General features: G+C 39.4%; 1 protein-coding gene across 3 annotated transcripts in view; it reads left to right on the top strand.

Annotated features, from left to right (window-relative positions):
• LOC102294191 (cGMP-dependent 3',5'-cyclic phosphodiesterase) overlaps nt 1-17,259 on the top strand; it is a 173,762-nt gene extending 156,503 nt beyond the window's left edge. For all 3 annotated transcript variants that reach the window (XM_005933130.3, XM_005933131.3, XM_042225114.1), the window contains 16 exons: nt 167-230; nt 499-580; nt 1,874-2,048; nt 3,723-3,835; nt 6,113-6,190; nt 6,303-6,425; nt 6,525-6,595; nt 6,882-7,004; nt 7,092-7,179; nt 9,086-9,133; nt 9,445-9,519; nt 9,653-9,752; nt 10,639-10,751; nt 11,611-11,649; nt 11,767-11,873; nt 13,816-17,259. In XM_005933130.3, coding sequence (XP_005933192.1) covers nt 167-230; nt 499-580; nt 1,874-2,048; nt 3,723-3,835; nt 6,113-6,190; nt 6,303-6,425; nt 6,525-6,595; nt 6,882-7,004; nt 7,092-7,179; nt 9,086-9,133; nt 9,445-9,519; nt 9,653-9,752; nt 10,639-10,751; nt 11,611-11,649; nt 11,767-11,873; nt 13,816-14,050 — 1,634 coding nt within the window. In that variant the 3' untranslated portion in view covers nt 14,051-17,259. The remainder of the gene's footprint in view (nt 1-166; nt 231-498; nt 581-1,873; nt 2,049-3,722; nt 3,836-6,112; nt 6,191-6,302; nt 6,426-6,524; nt 6,596-6,881; nt 7,005-7,091; nt 7,180-9,085; nt 9,134-9,444; nt 9,520-9,652; nt 9,753-10,638; nt 10,752-11,610; nt 11,650-11,766; nt 11,874-13,815) is intronic.
• The last annotated feature ends 1,054 nt before the right edge of the window (nt 17,260-18,313 follow it).

The raw sequence follows: 18,313 nt of genomic DNA, 5'->3' as shown, positions 1-18,313 counted from the left end.
GTGTGGCGGATCCACCGGTACTCGTACTGTAATCTCTGTTTCTGTCTATCTGGGTTTTGCTGTGTCCCCTTATAATTTCCTCTGTTTTCCATTTAATTCCCTCTCTCATCCTTCTTTTTTTCTCTCGTTCTCCCCCCCGTCCTCTCTGTCTCTCTGATTCTTTCAGATGATGTGTCAGTGCTGTTACAGGAAATTATAGTGGAGGCCAGGAACCTCAGTGATGCAGAGATGTAAGCCCTCTGATTCATCTTCAAAGGGATTTATCAGTGTGCGTGTATGAAAGACAGAAAGAGTGTGTGCATGTGTGTCTGTGCATAGTGTGAATGTTTTTATCTCCATTTGCAAAGGCTATCTAGGCAATTTGTTCTTAACTGACTTGCGTCATTTAATAAGTTACAAAATGACCTGAGATGAAACGAGATAAAACTCTCTAATGTTCTCAGCTGTGCTCCGTTCTGTCTCTTACCCCTCGAAATCTGACGTTCACTGTTTCTGCAGCTGTTCGGTGTTCCTGCTGGATCGTGTGAGCCATGAGCTGGTGGCAAAGGTGTTTGATGGTGGTGTGGTCAGTGAGGAGGAGGTACGGCAAACAAGCATTTAATTTAAAACACATATAAACACTTAGCATGACTGTGCTGACAGTGCACAGCTGCACCGTGGCCTAATGATCTAAGATTTATGGAGACTTTTTTGGCTGTCTTGAATTTGGCAACAGGGAGTAACAGGAAATTATAACAGGGAGAATTATCAAAGTACACTGAACAAATATCTACATACTGGAATAATAATGATAATAATAAACTTTATTGCATCACAGGAAAAAAGTTAAACATCTAAAAAGAAAAAAAGGCCAAATAACAACAAGACAAATAATAAGAAATACAGGAATACTAAAACCAACATTGTGACATTCATAAAAACTTTACGATTAAAAAATGGTTTAAAAGATTCAAAAGGTTCTGATGTCATTCCGATCACAATTGGAGCTCTGACGGATGAGGCCCGCTAACCTTTCTTTACAAGAGACCTCAGGATAACCAGCAGAACCTCATTCACTGGTATCAGTTAGTGCCCAGGCACATAGATGTTAATGAGTCCTTCATGTAATTCAAACCATTAAAAGCTTTAAAGTAATTAGAATCAGTCTTTTGAATGATACGGTGGAGAGGCAGCATATATATTGAAAGCAAAAGTGGGCCAAGCATAGAGCCTTGAGGAACACCACAATAAAATGAGAGCATTTAGCATCCCATCACTAAACACACACTTAATGAAACCTGACAGACACATATTGGTTAATTAGACAAGATGAAATCAAATAAAACCGTTCTTATTGAGTTCAGTGATGGCAGCGGGGACAAAGCTGTTTTTATAACACTTTGTCCTGCATCTTGGAACTAGAAAGCTCCGTCCCCAGGGAAGAAGCTGAGATTCACCCTGTAGAGGATGGGAACCCTTATTAAGAATTGATAAAGCCATCCGTTGTACCTGTTTAGTGTACAGGGAGGCTAAACAGGGCTGTGACTCACCTATCAGACGACTGGACCATCTCACTATCCAATTCAGTCAGATTTTCTCTGCAACAGAGGTCTGACCGAACCATGCCACCAAACAAAAAGATAAAACAGACTCAATAAAAGGACGATAAAACGAAGTTAAATTGTTCAGTCAATGTGGAAATGAGCAAGTTTCCTAAGGCAGTAAAGGCACTTGTGACCCTTTTTCCAGACCAATTTGTAATTCTCATCAAAATTCAGGTTTTCATTGATTATGGTTCCAAGATATTTATATGATTACACTTGCTGATTGTCTCCCTATCCTGTGAGCTGTTAAGTAAAGACAAAACTGTGTGTGTCTTCGTGTCTGAGCACAGAATGAGTTTCGCATCCCAGCCGATCAAGGCATTGCCGGCCACGTGGCGACAACTGGTCAGATTTTGAACATTAAGGACGCCTACTCTCATCCTCTTTTCTATCGTGGGGTGGATGACAGCACGGGCTTCAGGACTCGCAACATCCTCTGCTTCCCCATCAAAGATGAGAATAACGGTAACAATGCATGAACACACACATTTGGACTTTTCATTTCATACCAGTGAGTTCAACACAAAGGGATTTCCTGATGAAATCATGCAAAATATACAACCTTGTGTACCAAAAAGTGTAAAATGTTGATAAAAGCAGAATGCAGAACATTTTAATGTAATTCAATTTGACAACAGCTCAAAGCCTGTTTGAAATTGCAGGTTAGCAGCACATTTCAAAACAGTTCAGGCAAGAGGATCAAAAGCCTTAAACATAATGTAATGCTAAAAACAAGACACCTGGCAGAACAGCTCACATCTCATTAGGGTAATTAGTAACAGGACTGTGTCTAACAAAAAAACATCCCAAAGAGTCTTTTACAAGTAAATATGGGGAGGGTCTCAACACTCAGGGAAGGGCAAATTATTCCAGAGAATTTGGGGAATTTGTCACATACAGTGATTAATATAATTAAAAGATGCAGGGAATTGAGACAAAGCTCTTTTTGCAGAGGACAAGACTTTAACCATTACTGAGTAGCTCTGGTCTGCTGGCCTCTGGCAACACTGCATTAAACATGTACGTGATTCTGTAGTGAATATTACTACACATGATCAGGACGGCTTCTGTAAACCAGCAAATGCAAACCATCAGAGCATCCAAGTTAAAGCTCTATGACGCAAAGAAAAAAAGTTAAGAGAGGCTGACGTGAAACCTCTCCTTTGGTATGAAAATATTTTTGGAGATCATGTACATGGATGTTATCAGTGAACAGTTCAAAAACCAATACCTTTACTGGAAAAGGGGGCGCATTAGCATGCACTGTGTAGGCAAAGTACACATCTATAAAGGAACTTTTATTTATGAAGGGTAAATATCAATATGAAGCAACATTTACTGCCATTTAGACATGTTTTCAGGGAAATCTTTGATTATTTCAGTATAAAAAACCAAAAAAACCATTTTGGACATTTTCCAAGAGCGACAATAAAAGAGAGCAGATGCTGAACTGGTCCCCGAGACCAGACCAGCATTATTTCACAAGAAACCCAACAAACAAGAAGAACTGTAATAGATGTCGTGCAAAAACAGAAAAGTATCTTCTCTGAGACTTGTATAAAAGCTAAGCAACTTACAGCAGATTTAAAAACATCATATTTAGTGCATTATTGCCCTCTTGTTTGTTTGTTTTTAAGTGGAGCTTCATTCTCGGAATAGCACAAAGAGAGGTTACATCACGTCCTACATGTATAACGTGCACTTTAGACCATCTTCTGTGTTCCAGTCTTTCAGAAACCTCTTCTCTATTTTGATGCTGCTGCCTAATGGTTTCTGCTGTATCCACAGAGAAGCTTTGCAGTCAGTGTCATTTGTCTCCATGTAAAAAAAGGAGCTGTCTGCGGATCATATTAACATTTTAATTTCAGAGCTTTTTATGTGCAATTAGGTTTGACTCCACCGTGAAATCAATTCAAGTTAGCAGACCTTTTTGACTCGACGTTGACTTTTGCCATTTGTGCCTCATTTTCTCGTCCTTGTCGCTCCCTCTTCCACTCTCCATTTTTCTTCATCAACTTTCACCCGCCTCCATCCATCCCTGCATCTCTCGCCCCTCTTCCTGCTTAATCATTTCCTCCCTAATTGTTCCACCTTCCTCTTCTCCTCACCCCTTTCCTCTTTAAATCTTCCGTTTTCCAGAAGTCATCGGCGTCGCTGAGTTGGTGAATAAGATGAATGGGCCGTGGTTCAACCGCTTCGATGAGGATTTGGCGACAGCTTTCTCTATCTACTGTGGCATCAGCATTGCCCATGTGAGTCTCTTCTAACTCCCTTTAATCAAAGAGACCAAGTTGTTAAAAAGTAACACACATACATGAGCATGTGAGCAGAAATAATTTAATTCCAGTAACTATTATTTTATAACTTCTCACTTTCCAAACTTCCTCTTATTATCTCTGTGAGCAGCAGTGAATAAATCCAGACTGCTATACAATTCATCTTCATACACACTGACTCTCTCGGTCAATAAGTCAGCTTCATTTTTAAATAATGTAATCTCTGCAAGTTCCATGCATCCTTATAATGATGCAAATATAAGTGAGTTTAGCATTTACAGTATATCCATCATTAGGAGTCTCTCCCCAAAATAGTTGACGATGTCAGAAAGATTGATCCCGTCCCGGCGAGATGAGATCAGCTCAGTGGGAGTGAAATGCTCAGTCGAGGCAGAGAAGAGGAAAGTCTCAAGGGAAATTTAAGGAGATTCAGTCAGATGGAAGTGAACGGCTTTCGTGGTGCAGTTCATTGGCATTGTATGATTGCTGCAAACTGAACTTATTAACATACTTCCAGCTGAACAGCTGTGCGCGGCTCACAGAGACGATTATGAAGACGATCACGTCTGTGATAATAGTGATGAACAAACAAGGAGAGATATATTTGTTATCGCCCACAAACTCTGTTGAAATATTGTCTTTTTCATCCTTCACCACCCTGAACTCAGATAAAAGAAAATGTCTTCCCGTTCTAATAAACAGAGTCACTTCATGTTGAGTAGCTCCTGCAGAGTGTGACCTCTGAATGACTGCTGGTACTTAATAGGTTATCTACAAACTATAAACATATTTGATAGAAAAAATAATAATTGCTTTCGAGGCCACTAATTAATGATTTAAAGCACAGCCAGATATATTATTCATCAGATCTCACCCAGTATCGTGCTGTAGAGTACTCTCAGGGTTGTAAAAAGCTCCCTCATGTACTAAAAGGTAAAGCGGGGGCCAGACGTAGGGCTGTGAAAAGCCCACAAAAATTAAAATATGCTTGTTAATCATGAATCACAGGTTTACCATTTGAATGTGAATGTAAAAGCAGTAACAAACATATGTGTGCAATCACAAACTGGTGAGACAACTGAAAATGGCTTCGATGTGCTTGGAAAAAGGCGGTGAAGAATATTCCGGATAATCCGACAAAAGCCCAAACAAAATACGAAAGTCCAAGTGAGGAAAAACAAACGGGGAAAAACTGAAAGGTGCCAAAACTCAGAAGACAAACAGAGAGGCGCCAGAAGAGCAGACACGAAGGTTGGCAAACTGAAAGCTGAACAGGATTAAGAGTTTCCTTCAAAGCAGCTAAACATGTTTTTCAGCCATAGAAGTTGGGCTACGTCCACACGTCCACGGTTTTAGGGGTTTTTTTTCACTTTCATTAAAGAAAAACAATCCATACAACCACTGTTTTGTCCACATGAAAATGCAAAACGAGATCATGCCCAAGCAACAGGTGGCGATAAAATCCTGATCATATAGAAATGTTGGCCACTCAGAGGCCTACAAACAATAACACGGCGCACAGTCTGACATCAAAAATCAGGCGCATGTCTTAGAAGCAGGAGCAAAAGCTGAAAATCAAATATAATTTTCTGCAACATATGTTTATAGTGGCTGTTGTACCTTAATGTTTGTTTCCTGTAGGTCAGTTTTCAGAGATCAAAATGCTTTTTGTGTGTGAACGAAAGGCCAAAACAAAAATCTGGATAATTTATCTTTTTATTAATGACATCATACCTCTTGTTAACCACCTGATTTTTTGCTTCAGTGCATCCAAAGATGGTAAATGCCACTTATTTAGTGCATTTCTACTGTATCTGAGCACTCAAAGCATTTTTTACTACTTGCCTCATCCACACACTTTTTTCTATGCATAAATGATTTTATATCAGTGGATGCATTGGAGGAAACTCTGTAAAAGACCATAAGGACAGGGAGAATCGAACCACTAACCTGCTCTACCTTCTGTGCCACAGCCACCCACAAACATACTTTCAAAATAAAATAGAACTTCATCTCTCACTAGCATGTAGTCAGTGGTACCATGAAAAGCAAAATATGGTTCCAGCTGGAAGATCGATCATAAGTAGGAGATCCTGATAACATAATATTTCACTGAACTTTATTACTTTATATCACAAACATCTAATTTAATTTCTTTCTGTTTGTCTTTGTCCAGTTATCGTGATAATATAATGAATTCATTCTTACTAAAAATGAATTAGCAACGTTTTAATGTGCCGTTTCTTCCTCCAGTCTCTGCTCTACAAGAGAGTCCACGAGGCTCAGTTCAGATCCCATCTGGCCAATGAAATGATGATGTACCATATGAAGGTAAAATCACATCTCTTCATCCCACAAACTCACTCTCGCACAGCGACGCGCAGCATTTACTGACAGTGTCCATGCTATTTACTCAGTATGATTCAGTATGAGTCTGTGGCAGGTTTCAGAGGAAGAGGTGACTAAGCTGCTGGTATCTGGCATCGACCCGGTGAACGAGATTGACCCGTGCTTCGCAGAGTTCACGTGCACGCCGCGCTCCCTTCCCGATGACACCACGCCGATGGTAAGAAGCAGAGAGAGAGAGAGTGTGTCTGAATGCTGTCAGCACAAAGATTTAAAGAGAACAAAATCTGATGTAACTTCTCCTGTTGTGTGTCTGCAGTGCGTTCTCAGCATGTTTGAAGACATGGGTTTCATCAACACCTATAAGATCGACATGCACACGCTCGCCAGGTCTGACATCCATCAATTTATATGCTGTGTTTAAGAGCCTGTGCTTTAAATCATTTTCCATCAGCTGTTTAAATAAAGAATATTTACTTTATTTATTAATGATTCTCTGGCTACATTGTTAAGTATTATTGCGTTGTAAGCTTGTAGCAGAATCTTCAATCAGGTTTGTTTTTTTAAAGCTGATGGAGAGATGGGTTGTGAATGAGAATTTCCGGGGCTACCACTGAGTTACATGTTGGAAAAAAAAAGTCATGAGAGTGTTTTTAAACTGCTGCCTTGGTGCCAGGTTCTGTCTGATGGTGAAGAAAGGCTACAGAGACCCTCCCTACCACAACTGGATGCACGCTTTCTCCGTCTCACACTTCTGCTACCTGCTCTACAAAAACCTAGGGCTGTCCAACTACCTCGAGTGAGTACACAAGTCTCAAAAGACTTTATAATGACATTTTATATCATTTGTATTTAAAATGATTCTTCTATGCCTGCTTTCTTCTAGGGATATAGAAATATTAGCGCTCTTTGTGTCCTGTATGTGCCATGATCTGGACCACCGTGGCACCAACAACTCTTTCCAAGTGGCCTCGGTGAGAGCACATACTTTGCTTTTGTTTTATTAGAAAGCAGTAGGAATGATACAAAATAATAGGAAAATAAACAAGGCTCTAAGCAGGGCAGACAAAAAGTCCATTATGTTTTTAATCTTCTATTCAGTCCAAAAGCTGATATAGGGAAAATAAACACAATAATAAGTAAACAAACCAGGGAAATGAGTGAGTAATCCAAAAACACTAGGAGATACAGGGAAGCTCCGAGCAGGGAGGTACAGCACTGGGGTACACACAGCTGCAATTAACAGAGGGAGGCAGAGACACACCTGATATAGAGAGGAGTGGTAGCAGGTACTAACACAGCTGAAGCCAACAAATATAATGAGATGGGGAAGTAAACACATCACAAGACACAGAAAACAGGAAGTGTGACACAACACAACACAATGGATGGAATAGAATGAGTCTGACACGGAGAGAAGATCGGCGGACGAGACGGAGGAACGTAGAAAGGTGAACGTGAAACGTGAACTAAAAGCAACGTCAACGGTAAAAATAAAAACTAATAACAACTGAAAGCTTGGCATCTTAATAACAAATAAAACATATGAATAAAAATGAATAAATCCTAAAAGGAAACCACAAACAGACGAGGCTTCTGAACTCTTAAACACAGTGAATTCAACTAAAGCAGCTATTTGATAAATAGAAAACTAAATACTAATTAGAGCAAGGAAAATAATCATACAAATGACAGCTAAATATATACAAACCCACAAGGAAGGTAACAAAAAATAGGTACCAGCGTGGTACCATGAACTATCTTAGTCTTTTCATTTCTTTTAGTCGTCTTCAAGAATAGTTCTTCAGGCTTCTTAAAGGACATTTAAAGCTCTTCTTTGGATGTTTCTGTCAAGATGATCCCACTCTGCTTCAATAATGTTGAGGTCTGGGCTCTGTGAAAACCAATCCATGACTGATAGATGATCCATTGAGATAAATAGATGGATAGATGGATGAGCAAAAGGCCAGATGCATCGATGTGTCCTCTTTAGGAATCACCTTGGTGCCACAAAAATATAATTTTATGCCTTTTTGGCATTTTTCATTTTTTGGATATATGAGTTCAGTAATTTTAACTTATATCTATTATTATGGTATATACAAGTGGTATCTTTCCAATTATTTGGCCTGTTTATTTGGGCTTCCTATCCTCTCAAATACAGAGCGTGTATTTAACAGGATAGGAACGGTGACTTGGCCTGCCTTCCCAAACCGACCGCTCCTGAGCATCCCCAGAGGACTGCAGATCCACTCTGCCCAGATACTAACCACTCAGATGAGACTGAGAGAGAAAGAACACAATAAGAGGAGATAAGAGACAGAAGAAGAGAAGATATTGCAGTAAATGATAGTGGTTACTGCATTAACAATATTGTATTAGTATGTATTGTTTACTGTAAATGAAAAAAGAAAAAAACATATGAATAAATTAAAAAGCAAACGTTAGGGGGATGTTATTTGTGAATCACTTTCCCCGCCTGACAAAAGCCAGGAAGGAACGCACAAACTATTTCATTTAACAACAACAGCGAGAGTTATGATAATGTTGAAAATTTTACTTTAAATGCTCGAGATGAAGCATCCCAGGTAATAGCGAGGGTTGCACGGTTTTATCAGGGTCTAATCACGAGGTGATTAGAAGCGTGTCGCCCTGCTACACTCTAATCAGGCACAAACCTAAATCAGACACACATTATAAGACAAAAGTAATCCATCATTGATAAGCTTCTGTATATATTTTTTTTTTTTCAATTGAGAGCTGCCATCTCCTGTTAAAAAGAAAACACTGCTATATTTTATTGGAGGATGTTGATTTGAATCAATGTGCCGCGCATGCTAAAAGGATTGTGTTTCAAATGTGTGTCTGTTATGTTTCCAGCAATCTGTGCTGGCTGCTCTCTACAGCTCAGAGGGATCTGTGATGGAGGTAAAGTCTCTCAAAGTTTTCGCACTGACTGTGTAAATCTTTATTTCCTATGACAGAGACGATAAGATTGTGCGATTACTGGTATAGGCTTGCTCCTTCATAGTTAATGAATGCCATTATCTGAGAGCTGCTAATGTAGTGTTCTGCTAGGACATCTAGTGGCCAAAATCAATCATGACATTTTTTTGCAGCAGCGATGAGGCAATGTGAGGAATTTAAATTGGTTTTTGCCTTTTGCATTGCAGCATTAGTCACTTTAGAGTCACCGTTTTCTAACACGTTTTGTCATTATGCTTTATTCGCCACGCCAGAGACATCACTTTGCCCAGGCCATCGCTATTCTGAACACTCATGGCTGCAACATCTTTGAGAAGTTCTCCAGGAAGGTGAATTATCAAACCCTCTCTCCATTCGTGCATTTCAACAACTTTCTTTTTTCTCAATCTCTCGCTGATTTCATATTTTCATTTGCTTCTATCACCGCCTTTGCAAGCTAACGATTATTTTTTATGTCTCTAGGACTACCAGCGCATGTTGGATTTAATGAGAGACATAATTCTGGCCACGGACCTTGCTCACCACCTTCGCATTTTCAAGGATCTGCAGAAGATGTCTGATGGTACATGTCACATGTTCAGTATGCGCAGCCACGTCTCTGCAGTTGCTTTAGACTCACACCCGTGAACAGCTCCAGGAGGCTCAGTTCTGATTGTCGATTCACACTGAAAGCAAAGCAATATTTCTTTTTACGTCTCCTTAGATTAAAGCGGCCTGATTTCACAAGGGAGACGAAACAATATAGAACATTAGAAATTCACCGTTTCAGTACAATTATCCATTGCTGAGCTGAAAGATCGCTCATAGACAGACAGACAACCCATTTTCCTCTGCACTATGACTTGCTTCTTTTTCATGAACTGACTTATTTTGCAGAGATCTGAGTTCACGCTTGCAACATTCAGCTCTGACATTCTTAATAATCCTCCACTTTCATTGGACTATTTACCCTTTAGAAAAGACAGTTGCTTACACTCTTATGCAATGTAATTGGCTGTAACCTCCAGGCCAGTGGTTTGTTACGCTTGAATGCAACCAATTATAAGTTATCCTGAGTGGATGTCTCCTCCGTGGAAACAATTTCGAGCCGTTAAAGCAATTCAAGGACATTAAAAACCACTAAATGAGTTAGCAACTTTCTCACACTCTAGAATAGGTGACTTGTCAATCATGGAGTAGAATACTGAATGAATGTGTAGAGTGTTAATAGGCACTGGAAAATCATTTCTGCCTACCAAACACGCAAAGTCTGCTTATCTAACATCCTGTTGTGACCTTCTTTTATTGTCACTTCTATCATTATGCATATTGGAGACTAAAATGAACTTTATGCAATGAGTTTGAAGCACTTTTGCTTCGGAATTGTGTGATTTTCCTCTTAGATGAAAGGCAGCAACAGTGCTTGAAATGCTGTTAACGCAGAGCGATGCGTTTTGTGTGTTTTTCAGATGGATACAATCCAAAAAGCCGTACCCACCACTCCCTGCTGCTGTGCCTGTTGATGACTTCGTGTGACCTGTCAGACCAAACCAAGGGCTGGAAAACCACACGCAAAATTGCTGTCAGTTTGTGTTCTGCACCAGTATATGTGAAACATTACCACATACTTACCAGAACTTGCCATTTGTAGCAAAAATGTTGTATTAATGTGTTTAATTCAGTTAAGACTGTTAATATTTCAGTATTACTGCAGTACAAATTCCAAAAGCTTAGTGGAAGTAATAGCTGTAATTATTTTGACCTAGTAAACTGCTCACTGTAGCAGTTTATTCTAAGTAGGAAGAAAATAGAAAAGGCTTTAGTGTGATCGGGTTCATGCTGCGTTTGCTGATTTGCAGGAGAAAGAAGTTTCTGTTTCATCTTTTAGCAACACGACTAAAGATTTCTAATTAACAGTGTTTGTACAGTGAAACTGACCCATTTCTAGGACATTGGAGATTATGAGATGCAAAGCTGTACAGCTGGAAACAACCTTTGAGCTGTATTCCATTATTTTCTATTCTGAGAAACCGCACTCCATTTTAGGATTATGTTTAATCTTGGCCTGCCCCCTTTCCACCACCAAACCCGTAAACCTTGCCCCAAATCCTCCACCCTCAATCTCCAAACACCTAAAGCAAATAAACTGTAAATCCTTGTTTTCAAAACCAATAGCACATTTCTGTGGAAGACTTTATTGGCTTTTACAGTGCTCAGTTGATACATTATCATCTCAATAGCAAGAGAATGCATTTCTATCAGTGAAAAACCCCAATCACACCAAATATTGAACTTTAATAGAAGTGACTTGCAGTTTATGGCAGGTAACAGCATAAAATGTTTGCATAAAAGACAAATAAACTAAATTTCATACATAACGATGTCTCTATAAATATGACACATGTTAAGACTTTCAAATATCTGCTGCTATGTTCCTACAGGAGCTGATTTATAAAGAGTTCTTCTCTCAAGGAGATCTGGTATGTTTTAGTGTACTCTAACTGCTAAATGACATGTGAAAATAGTAACATGTGGTGAAAGTGTGTTATTGTACGCCTGACTGAGGTCATTAATCATAGCTTAACGTGTGTTTGCAGGAAAAAGCCATGGGTAACAGGCCCAGTGAGATGATGGACAGAGAGAAAGCGTACATACCGGAACTGCAGATCAGCTTCATGGAGCATATCGCCATGCCGATCTACAAGTGCGTACAAAACCTGAAAGCAGCACAGACTCATTATTGGATCTGTTTTGGTCCTTTTATCACACAAAGGATTTAGTTTGAAACATTGCTTAAAACAAAACTGTAGATTATGCACACATTATCCCCTGATTCTGGAGTCTTTTTGCTGATTGTTTTGGCATTCACTCTCATCAGCACTGTTTTTACTGTGGTTGAAACTTTTAAAACTAACTAGTGGACATTTGAGCATCTAAGTAACTCATTTAAAGGAGCAAGAACAGATAAAGGTAGATAAATTCATTACGTCGAAATTAACAGTTTGAAATTAATGTCAATTAAATTCAGTAAATTTAAATAAGCAAGTGCATCACATTTGCAATATATAGACCTTTAAAGTGATAATCATAGAGAAACACGTCTGAAAAGTGAAGCCAGCCTCATACCTGCCATTCCTTCTAATGGCCTGCAGGGGAGGCGACTCTGCTGTTTCATTTCATGTTTTGTTGAATACAACATGATATTTATTTGTAAATTATGGTCACAGGAGTTCAATTCAGTTGATATATGTATATTTATATAGTGCCAAATCACAACAACCGTTACTTCAAGGCACTTTTCCTCAACATAAAGACACTACAGTGTACAACAGAAACTCCAACAATCAGATGATCCCCATGAGCGAGTCGTAAGAACTCCCCTGCAGGCTCAGGGGAGGGGCATCTCTTTTGTGACCGGTCGGGGTCTTTATAAGAGTGAAATAAACAATGAAGCAGGACTACTTGGTGACTGAAAAGTCACTAAGACAGATAGAATAAAGCATGGATGTAGCTTCTAGGTCAGAAGAATGTGCCTAGTGGCTTAACCTCCTAGGACCTGGCGTCCACATATGTGGACATCACATTTTGGGTTATTTAGACCAAAATACTCAATTTTGCGCTACAAGGGCCTGATATCCACTTATGAGGACATTATACTGCTACTGTTCTATCGAAATCTGAAACAAATATCCTCATATGTGGCTCTCATTTTTCTTAGAAACAAAAATCAGGTTAAAAAAATCTGGTAATTCTTTGTTTTTACATTCATCGGGTCCCAATATGCCCAAATATCAAAGACAAATTTAAAATGCATGTCGTGGAAGAGTTCGGGTCTTTGGAGGTTAAAGCTGCATTTTATCTGAAGGCCACCAGATGGGTTTAGTTTTGGTTGCAAAAAGCTTTCCGTGCTAATAGAAGTGTGTTGGAAATCAGCTTTCTATCTTGACCTCTTGAAACACTTTTCTGCTGATTTTATGGGCTCGGTAACTGGTTTTTGTTCTCATTGAATAACAAATGAAGTCTGTTATGTAAATCTTGTTCATATTACATTTCAAAGTGGAGGTGGTATGAACCACACACTTGTTAGCTAATGACACAAGTCATCATCAATGAAGATGGCGATGGCAAACGCTCATCTCGAGGTTTCAGAACAGGATTTGAAAAACCAAAGGATGACGACTTTTATACCACCTGTGGTTGCTACCATTTGAGCACACATGATCCTCAGATTCTCAGTCAGACCCAGACCTGGCACCTGACATCTGGTTATTGAAAAAGCAACCAAACAAACACATAATGCTTAACGTGGAAGCTTGAAAACAGGACTTCAAAAACCAGTGATTGACATCACTTTGGCCACTAACATTGTCTATATATACAGTTTATTCTGATAATGTGCTGTGACTGCAACCTGTGAAAAATCAAAATGCCAGTTACTGGATGATTAAATACCCGATAGCATGGTTCAAATCATTACATGACGTTGAATAAATAAAATTAAAACAATAATTATATGAATGATTAATCCATTTCATTTAGAGTGGCATTAATTGAACAAACTCTCAGACTGGGACATTGAGGACTCTTCATTAGCAATCATGTGTAGGCCTAAAATTAACACCACCTGCTGCCTCCTGTCTTCTCAGGCTGCTGTCTGAACTGTTTCCCGGGGCCACCGAGCTGTACGAGAGGGTGGCGGCTAACCGTGAGCAGTGGACCAAAGTGTCCCATAAGTTCACCATCCGTGGGTTGCCTAGCAACAACAGCCTCGACTTCCTGGACCAGGAATACGAGCTGCTGCAGGCCCAGGGCGCTTTCGGGAGTGACGACCACTGCCTCAACGGCTGCCTCGACGACACAGAAGGAGGGAGGGGTCAGTGACGGCAGCAGGCCGCGGACGGTTTTCGTCGAGTTTTCCGTGGTCCCGTAAGAGGCTGAGGATACCTTTTTAGTGACCTAAGAGTCACAGGTCTCTCTCTGCTGTCAACCACTTAGATGCTTAGGAGGCCAGACAGGACGGGACAAAAGTTTCAAACTGAATCAGACGAGCGATCTGAAACGAGTGCTGGAGCCACACGTCTCCGGCTGAAGATGGCAGAAGGTGGTGACTTTGTCTATTTCAGCAGCTATACTGGGATAATAGGTTTTTACCACTAGTCACAAGCTCATTCATACAGTACTGATCCTGATTAAGATTGTAAAAACACACAGCTACACTGACACACATATGTACATGCACATACTGTCTCAAGATCGAGGGGGGGAAAAGATTCATTGTGACAGCAGAGACTACTTCAACATGTAACAGTGAGATGAAAGTGCTATAGTTTCTGTAAAATGTGTCATAAAAGCTTATATTGATTTAAAGCAGCTGCCATAGCCCTCACCTGATGCTTATGAATGCATGCTGTATGGACACCTCATGTTTTATTCCTTTTATCTGGGTCAGTGTTTATTTTTTTTCCATTAACTAGGAAATGAATGCACTCCATTTCCATCTCCACTCCGTCTCAACACATTTTAGTTACAGCTTTTCAGGATATGTGTAATAATAAATTCATGACCATCAAGACGCACAGGGAGTTTTTGTTTCTTTTTAGTGATTCACTTCTTGCTTTTTTAGGTGTTTAGGGGACAATTTGACAATCACTTATTAATGACAGAGTCACTGATCCCTGACCCTTCTTCATTAAACACTTAACCCAAAAGACTCCCACTTTATTCTTCTCACCATCCTCCATCTGTCACATTTCCTCTTCATTTAGGTCATTTTTTTCTGTTCTTAACTAACGTCCTCATGAACCCACTTTAGGTAAAGAGTAACCAAATCCCTTTAAAAGATCCATCTCATCTGTAAGTGCAAATGTGCCAGAGTAGAGTGTGTCATCGAGTGTGTCATATGGATCTGCCTTATTGCGCATCTTTGCTGCCTTTCTTAGAGCTTTTAATATATAAAAATTGAAATAAAGAGTCTGTTTAGTATGTATGTTGTATATTTGTTATAGAGATAGCGTGAGTTTTGACGTGTTTGACTGAATGATCTGCTGAGAAGATGTATATCTGTGAAATACCCGTGTGAAGAACCTCAGATGTCACAATCGTCATTTCACTTCTTTCTATTTTATCTGCACAGCCACCCTCGGGTGTCCCAGTCAGACATAAAAGCGTTTTGTTCAGTTCTCAGTGCATCCAGATTGGGTTTTTTTTTTCTTTTTTAAAGAAACTAGAGATGTAGCCATCACAAAATTACTCTTTCTTGGAACCATCCAGCGGTTCACTATCGCTGCACTCCAAAGGAAGCGTCAGAAATTATGTTCTCAGCTTGTGCCTCATAGAAAACCTGACTGGATTTTTATGTTACAGTACGCTATTGCTCAGTTTTACCTTACGATGCTTAAAGTAGGAAATGCTGCAGAGCAATGTGAGGAAAACCGCTGAATAGTTACAAAGGGAAAGTGGACACCATTGCACGTGGGCTGCACGGGGAGGGGGCGGGGGATGAGTGAATGTGTGGATGGGCACGAGCGTCTACGTGGGTGAGAGAGAGGTAGTTAAGAGCAAGAGAGAAATGTTCGGTGTAGCTCCACAGAGGCGGTGTTCACAGAAACGAGGCTGACACAAACCTCGAGTGATCTACCAGAATTTCTTCCTTCTTCTCCCCCCTTTCCTTTTATGCTGCCCCGATAATGTTAATGGAAGAAGATGAAAGCTTCTTTTCAGTTTTTTTCAAATCGCAGGTTACAAATGTAGGATTTCTCTTTGAAAAGTACCTTATGAACCCTCATGGGATCCTTTTGAAGACAATTAGTGAGGAGCTATTAGTGAGGAAGGTTAATCGCCTCTAAAAGTGGTGTGATGTATGTGTGAAACCAAAATTGGGATATGCATCAGCGCTCGCTCGATGGAAGTGCTTGATCTGCCGTGGACGAGATGGTTTTGCTGCAAAGCTTCTAAAGGGCGTACAGACGTGTCTGTATAAGAGCCACTCTCTCTTTCTTGAACTCTTTCTCTCATTTTTTTGTTTTATTTTTCAGTTATTTCAAAACCAACGTTTCACATGTACTTGTCTTTTTTTTCCATGTGCAATATAAATTGTCTGCCTCTGTGACACTGCATAGATTCCTATGTAAATACCTATGCCTCTTGTTAAATTATTGCTTTAGGTCTGAGTTGCCAAAGCCTTTTAAGTGTTAGATCATGATGTTTCCATTTAGAAAAGAAACACAAATCAATGGAGTGTGACAATTTTAATCCTAAAATGCTTCAGTTTTCTATCACGATTGTGTATCTGTCCTTTTTGTTTGTTTGTTTTAGAGAGTCAGGGCTAAATGTGCCAAGCAAACATTTTCTACTTTCTTGGCAAGCTGCAAAGTGAAAAAGAAAAAGAAAACATAAAAACACCACAAGAAAAAAGAAAAAAAAACCAGACAGAACTTAAAATATTTTTGTTCTCTAATGTTGGAGTGTCGACGAGGGCTGTGTTCATATTTGACTTTTCCCGCTACGTCATGACAGCTTGTCAATGGATTGTGAACACAATCGATTTCCCATCATCACAGAGCAGCGGGACTCGAACCTGTGACGTAACGTCATCGTAACAATCACCTGTGACATAATTGTTAAAAGTGGCAAAAAATATAATTGCTGTAAATATCAAGCGTTTCAAAAGAAAACGTTTCTTGATCGTCTGTCATTATTTACAATGGGACTTTTTTTTTTCCAATTCTGTAATGTGTTTAAAGTGGTTGCCTTCTGTTCTCCTTTTCTTTCTTTCTTTTTTCTTTTTTCTTTTTTTGCTAAGCCATTTTTGAACAACCCTAAGCTCAGACTTTAACAGAGGGGATGAAAGAAAATTATATGTTTGTTTGGGATATACATATAATATATAACCCAGGCAAATCTGAAATGTATAAATGATGCTTATACTGGTCAATAAATCCAGGATATTCATCTGTTAATTATTTGTTTCATTGAGTTCTGAGTGCTGGTGATCTTGTTCTTCGTGTTGAACAAGGACAATTTTCAGAAGTAGGCAAATGTGCAACATTTTAAATCATTTTTTTTCTTGAAATAAATCTGGTGAAAGGCTTCTCGGTTGTCCTTTCTAAATGTGTGTGCACACCACACATGTATTATGTTGTCTGGAACTGTGTATTTGTATCTGGCAACACTGATTTAGTCATCACAGAGGCATCTTTGCTGTTCCTGTTGACCTGTGCCACCTGTACTCATGGTTAAGCATGGCTAGGCTAACATATTTCAGAGGGGTTCCTAGGACAAAAATCTACCCCTAAAGTAGTTAGCATTTCTCCTGTTTTTACATTAGTTTAAATAGAAATTATATAGCTGGTTCACACAGCTATACTTTTATAATGGGAAATTACATTTAAATTATATGTTATCAGCCCCTAGTTGAAGATATTCCAGTATAGAGTTGTGGTCAGAAGCTTTCATAGACTCATCATGGGCATAAATGTCATGGTAAATCTGGGTCTTTTTATGATTTCTCTTAACTGTTGAATGACTGTACAACAAATATCTTTAATAACTTTAAAAAGAAAATGAAAAATTTGGTGTTGAAGTTTGAATTGACTTTGAATTTTCTCAAAAGTATATATACAGGCTCAAATATATACATGTACCCCACTAATATTTGGTTTAATGTTCTTTTGCAAGTTGCGCCTCAACTTGACACTTTTGGTAGCCATCAACAACTTTCTGGCAAAAGTCTGGCTGTATATATGACAACTCTTCAAGCGAGACAGCTCAGTCTTTATCTCATTTGTCCATAGAGCTGCAGTAGACATTTGGCTCGTCCATGTGAGCAGCTGCAAATTTCACTCGAGTGATTTTGACTTTGTAGCAGGGACTTCTTTCACGGTCAGCATTCTATCAGTCCATGGTGATGTACAAGCTTTACAGTGGACAGTGATGCTGGCGTTCCAGCAGTTTCCAGTTCTTGACAGGCTTAAACCTTGGTGGTTTCTGGGTTCCTGACCATCTGAGGGTTTGGGTCTTCCTGCAGATCTCGGCAAAGTCATGACACATCTGAATAACTTGTACAGATGTGCAATTGTTTAAATGATGATCTTGGAATCCTCAGTTGTTTAGAAATGATTCAAAGAGACATTCTTACTTTTGTAA

The sequence above is a fragment of the Haplochromis burtoni genome, unplaced genomic scaffold (genome assembly GCF_018398535.1).
Source record: "Haplochromis burtoni strain Fernald_Lab_line unplaced genomic scaffold, NCSU_Asbu1 Contig_160, whole genome shotgun sequence".
Lineage (NCBI taxonomy): Eukaryota > Metazoa > Chordata > Actinopteri > Cichliformes > Cichlidae > Haplochromis > Haplochromis burtoni.
Note: the sequence above shows the minus strand (reverse complement) of the source record. Positions and strands in the feature narration are given on the sequence as shown.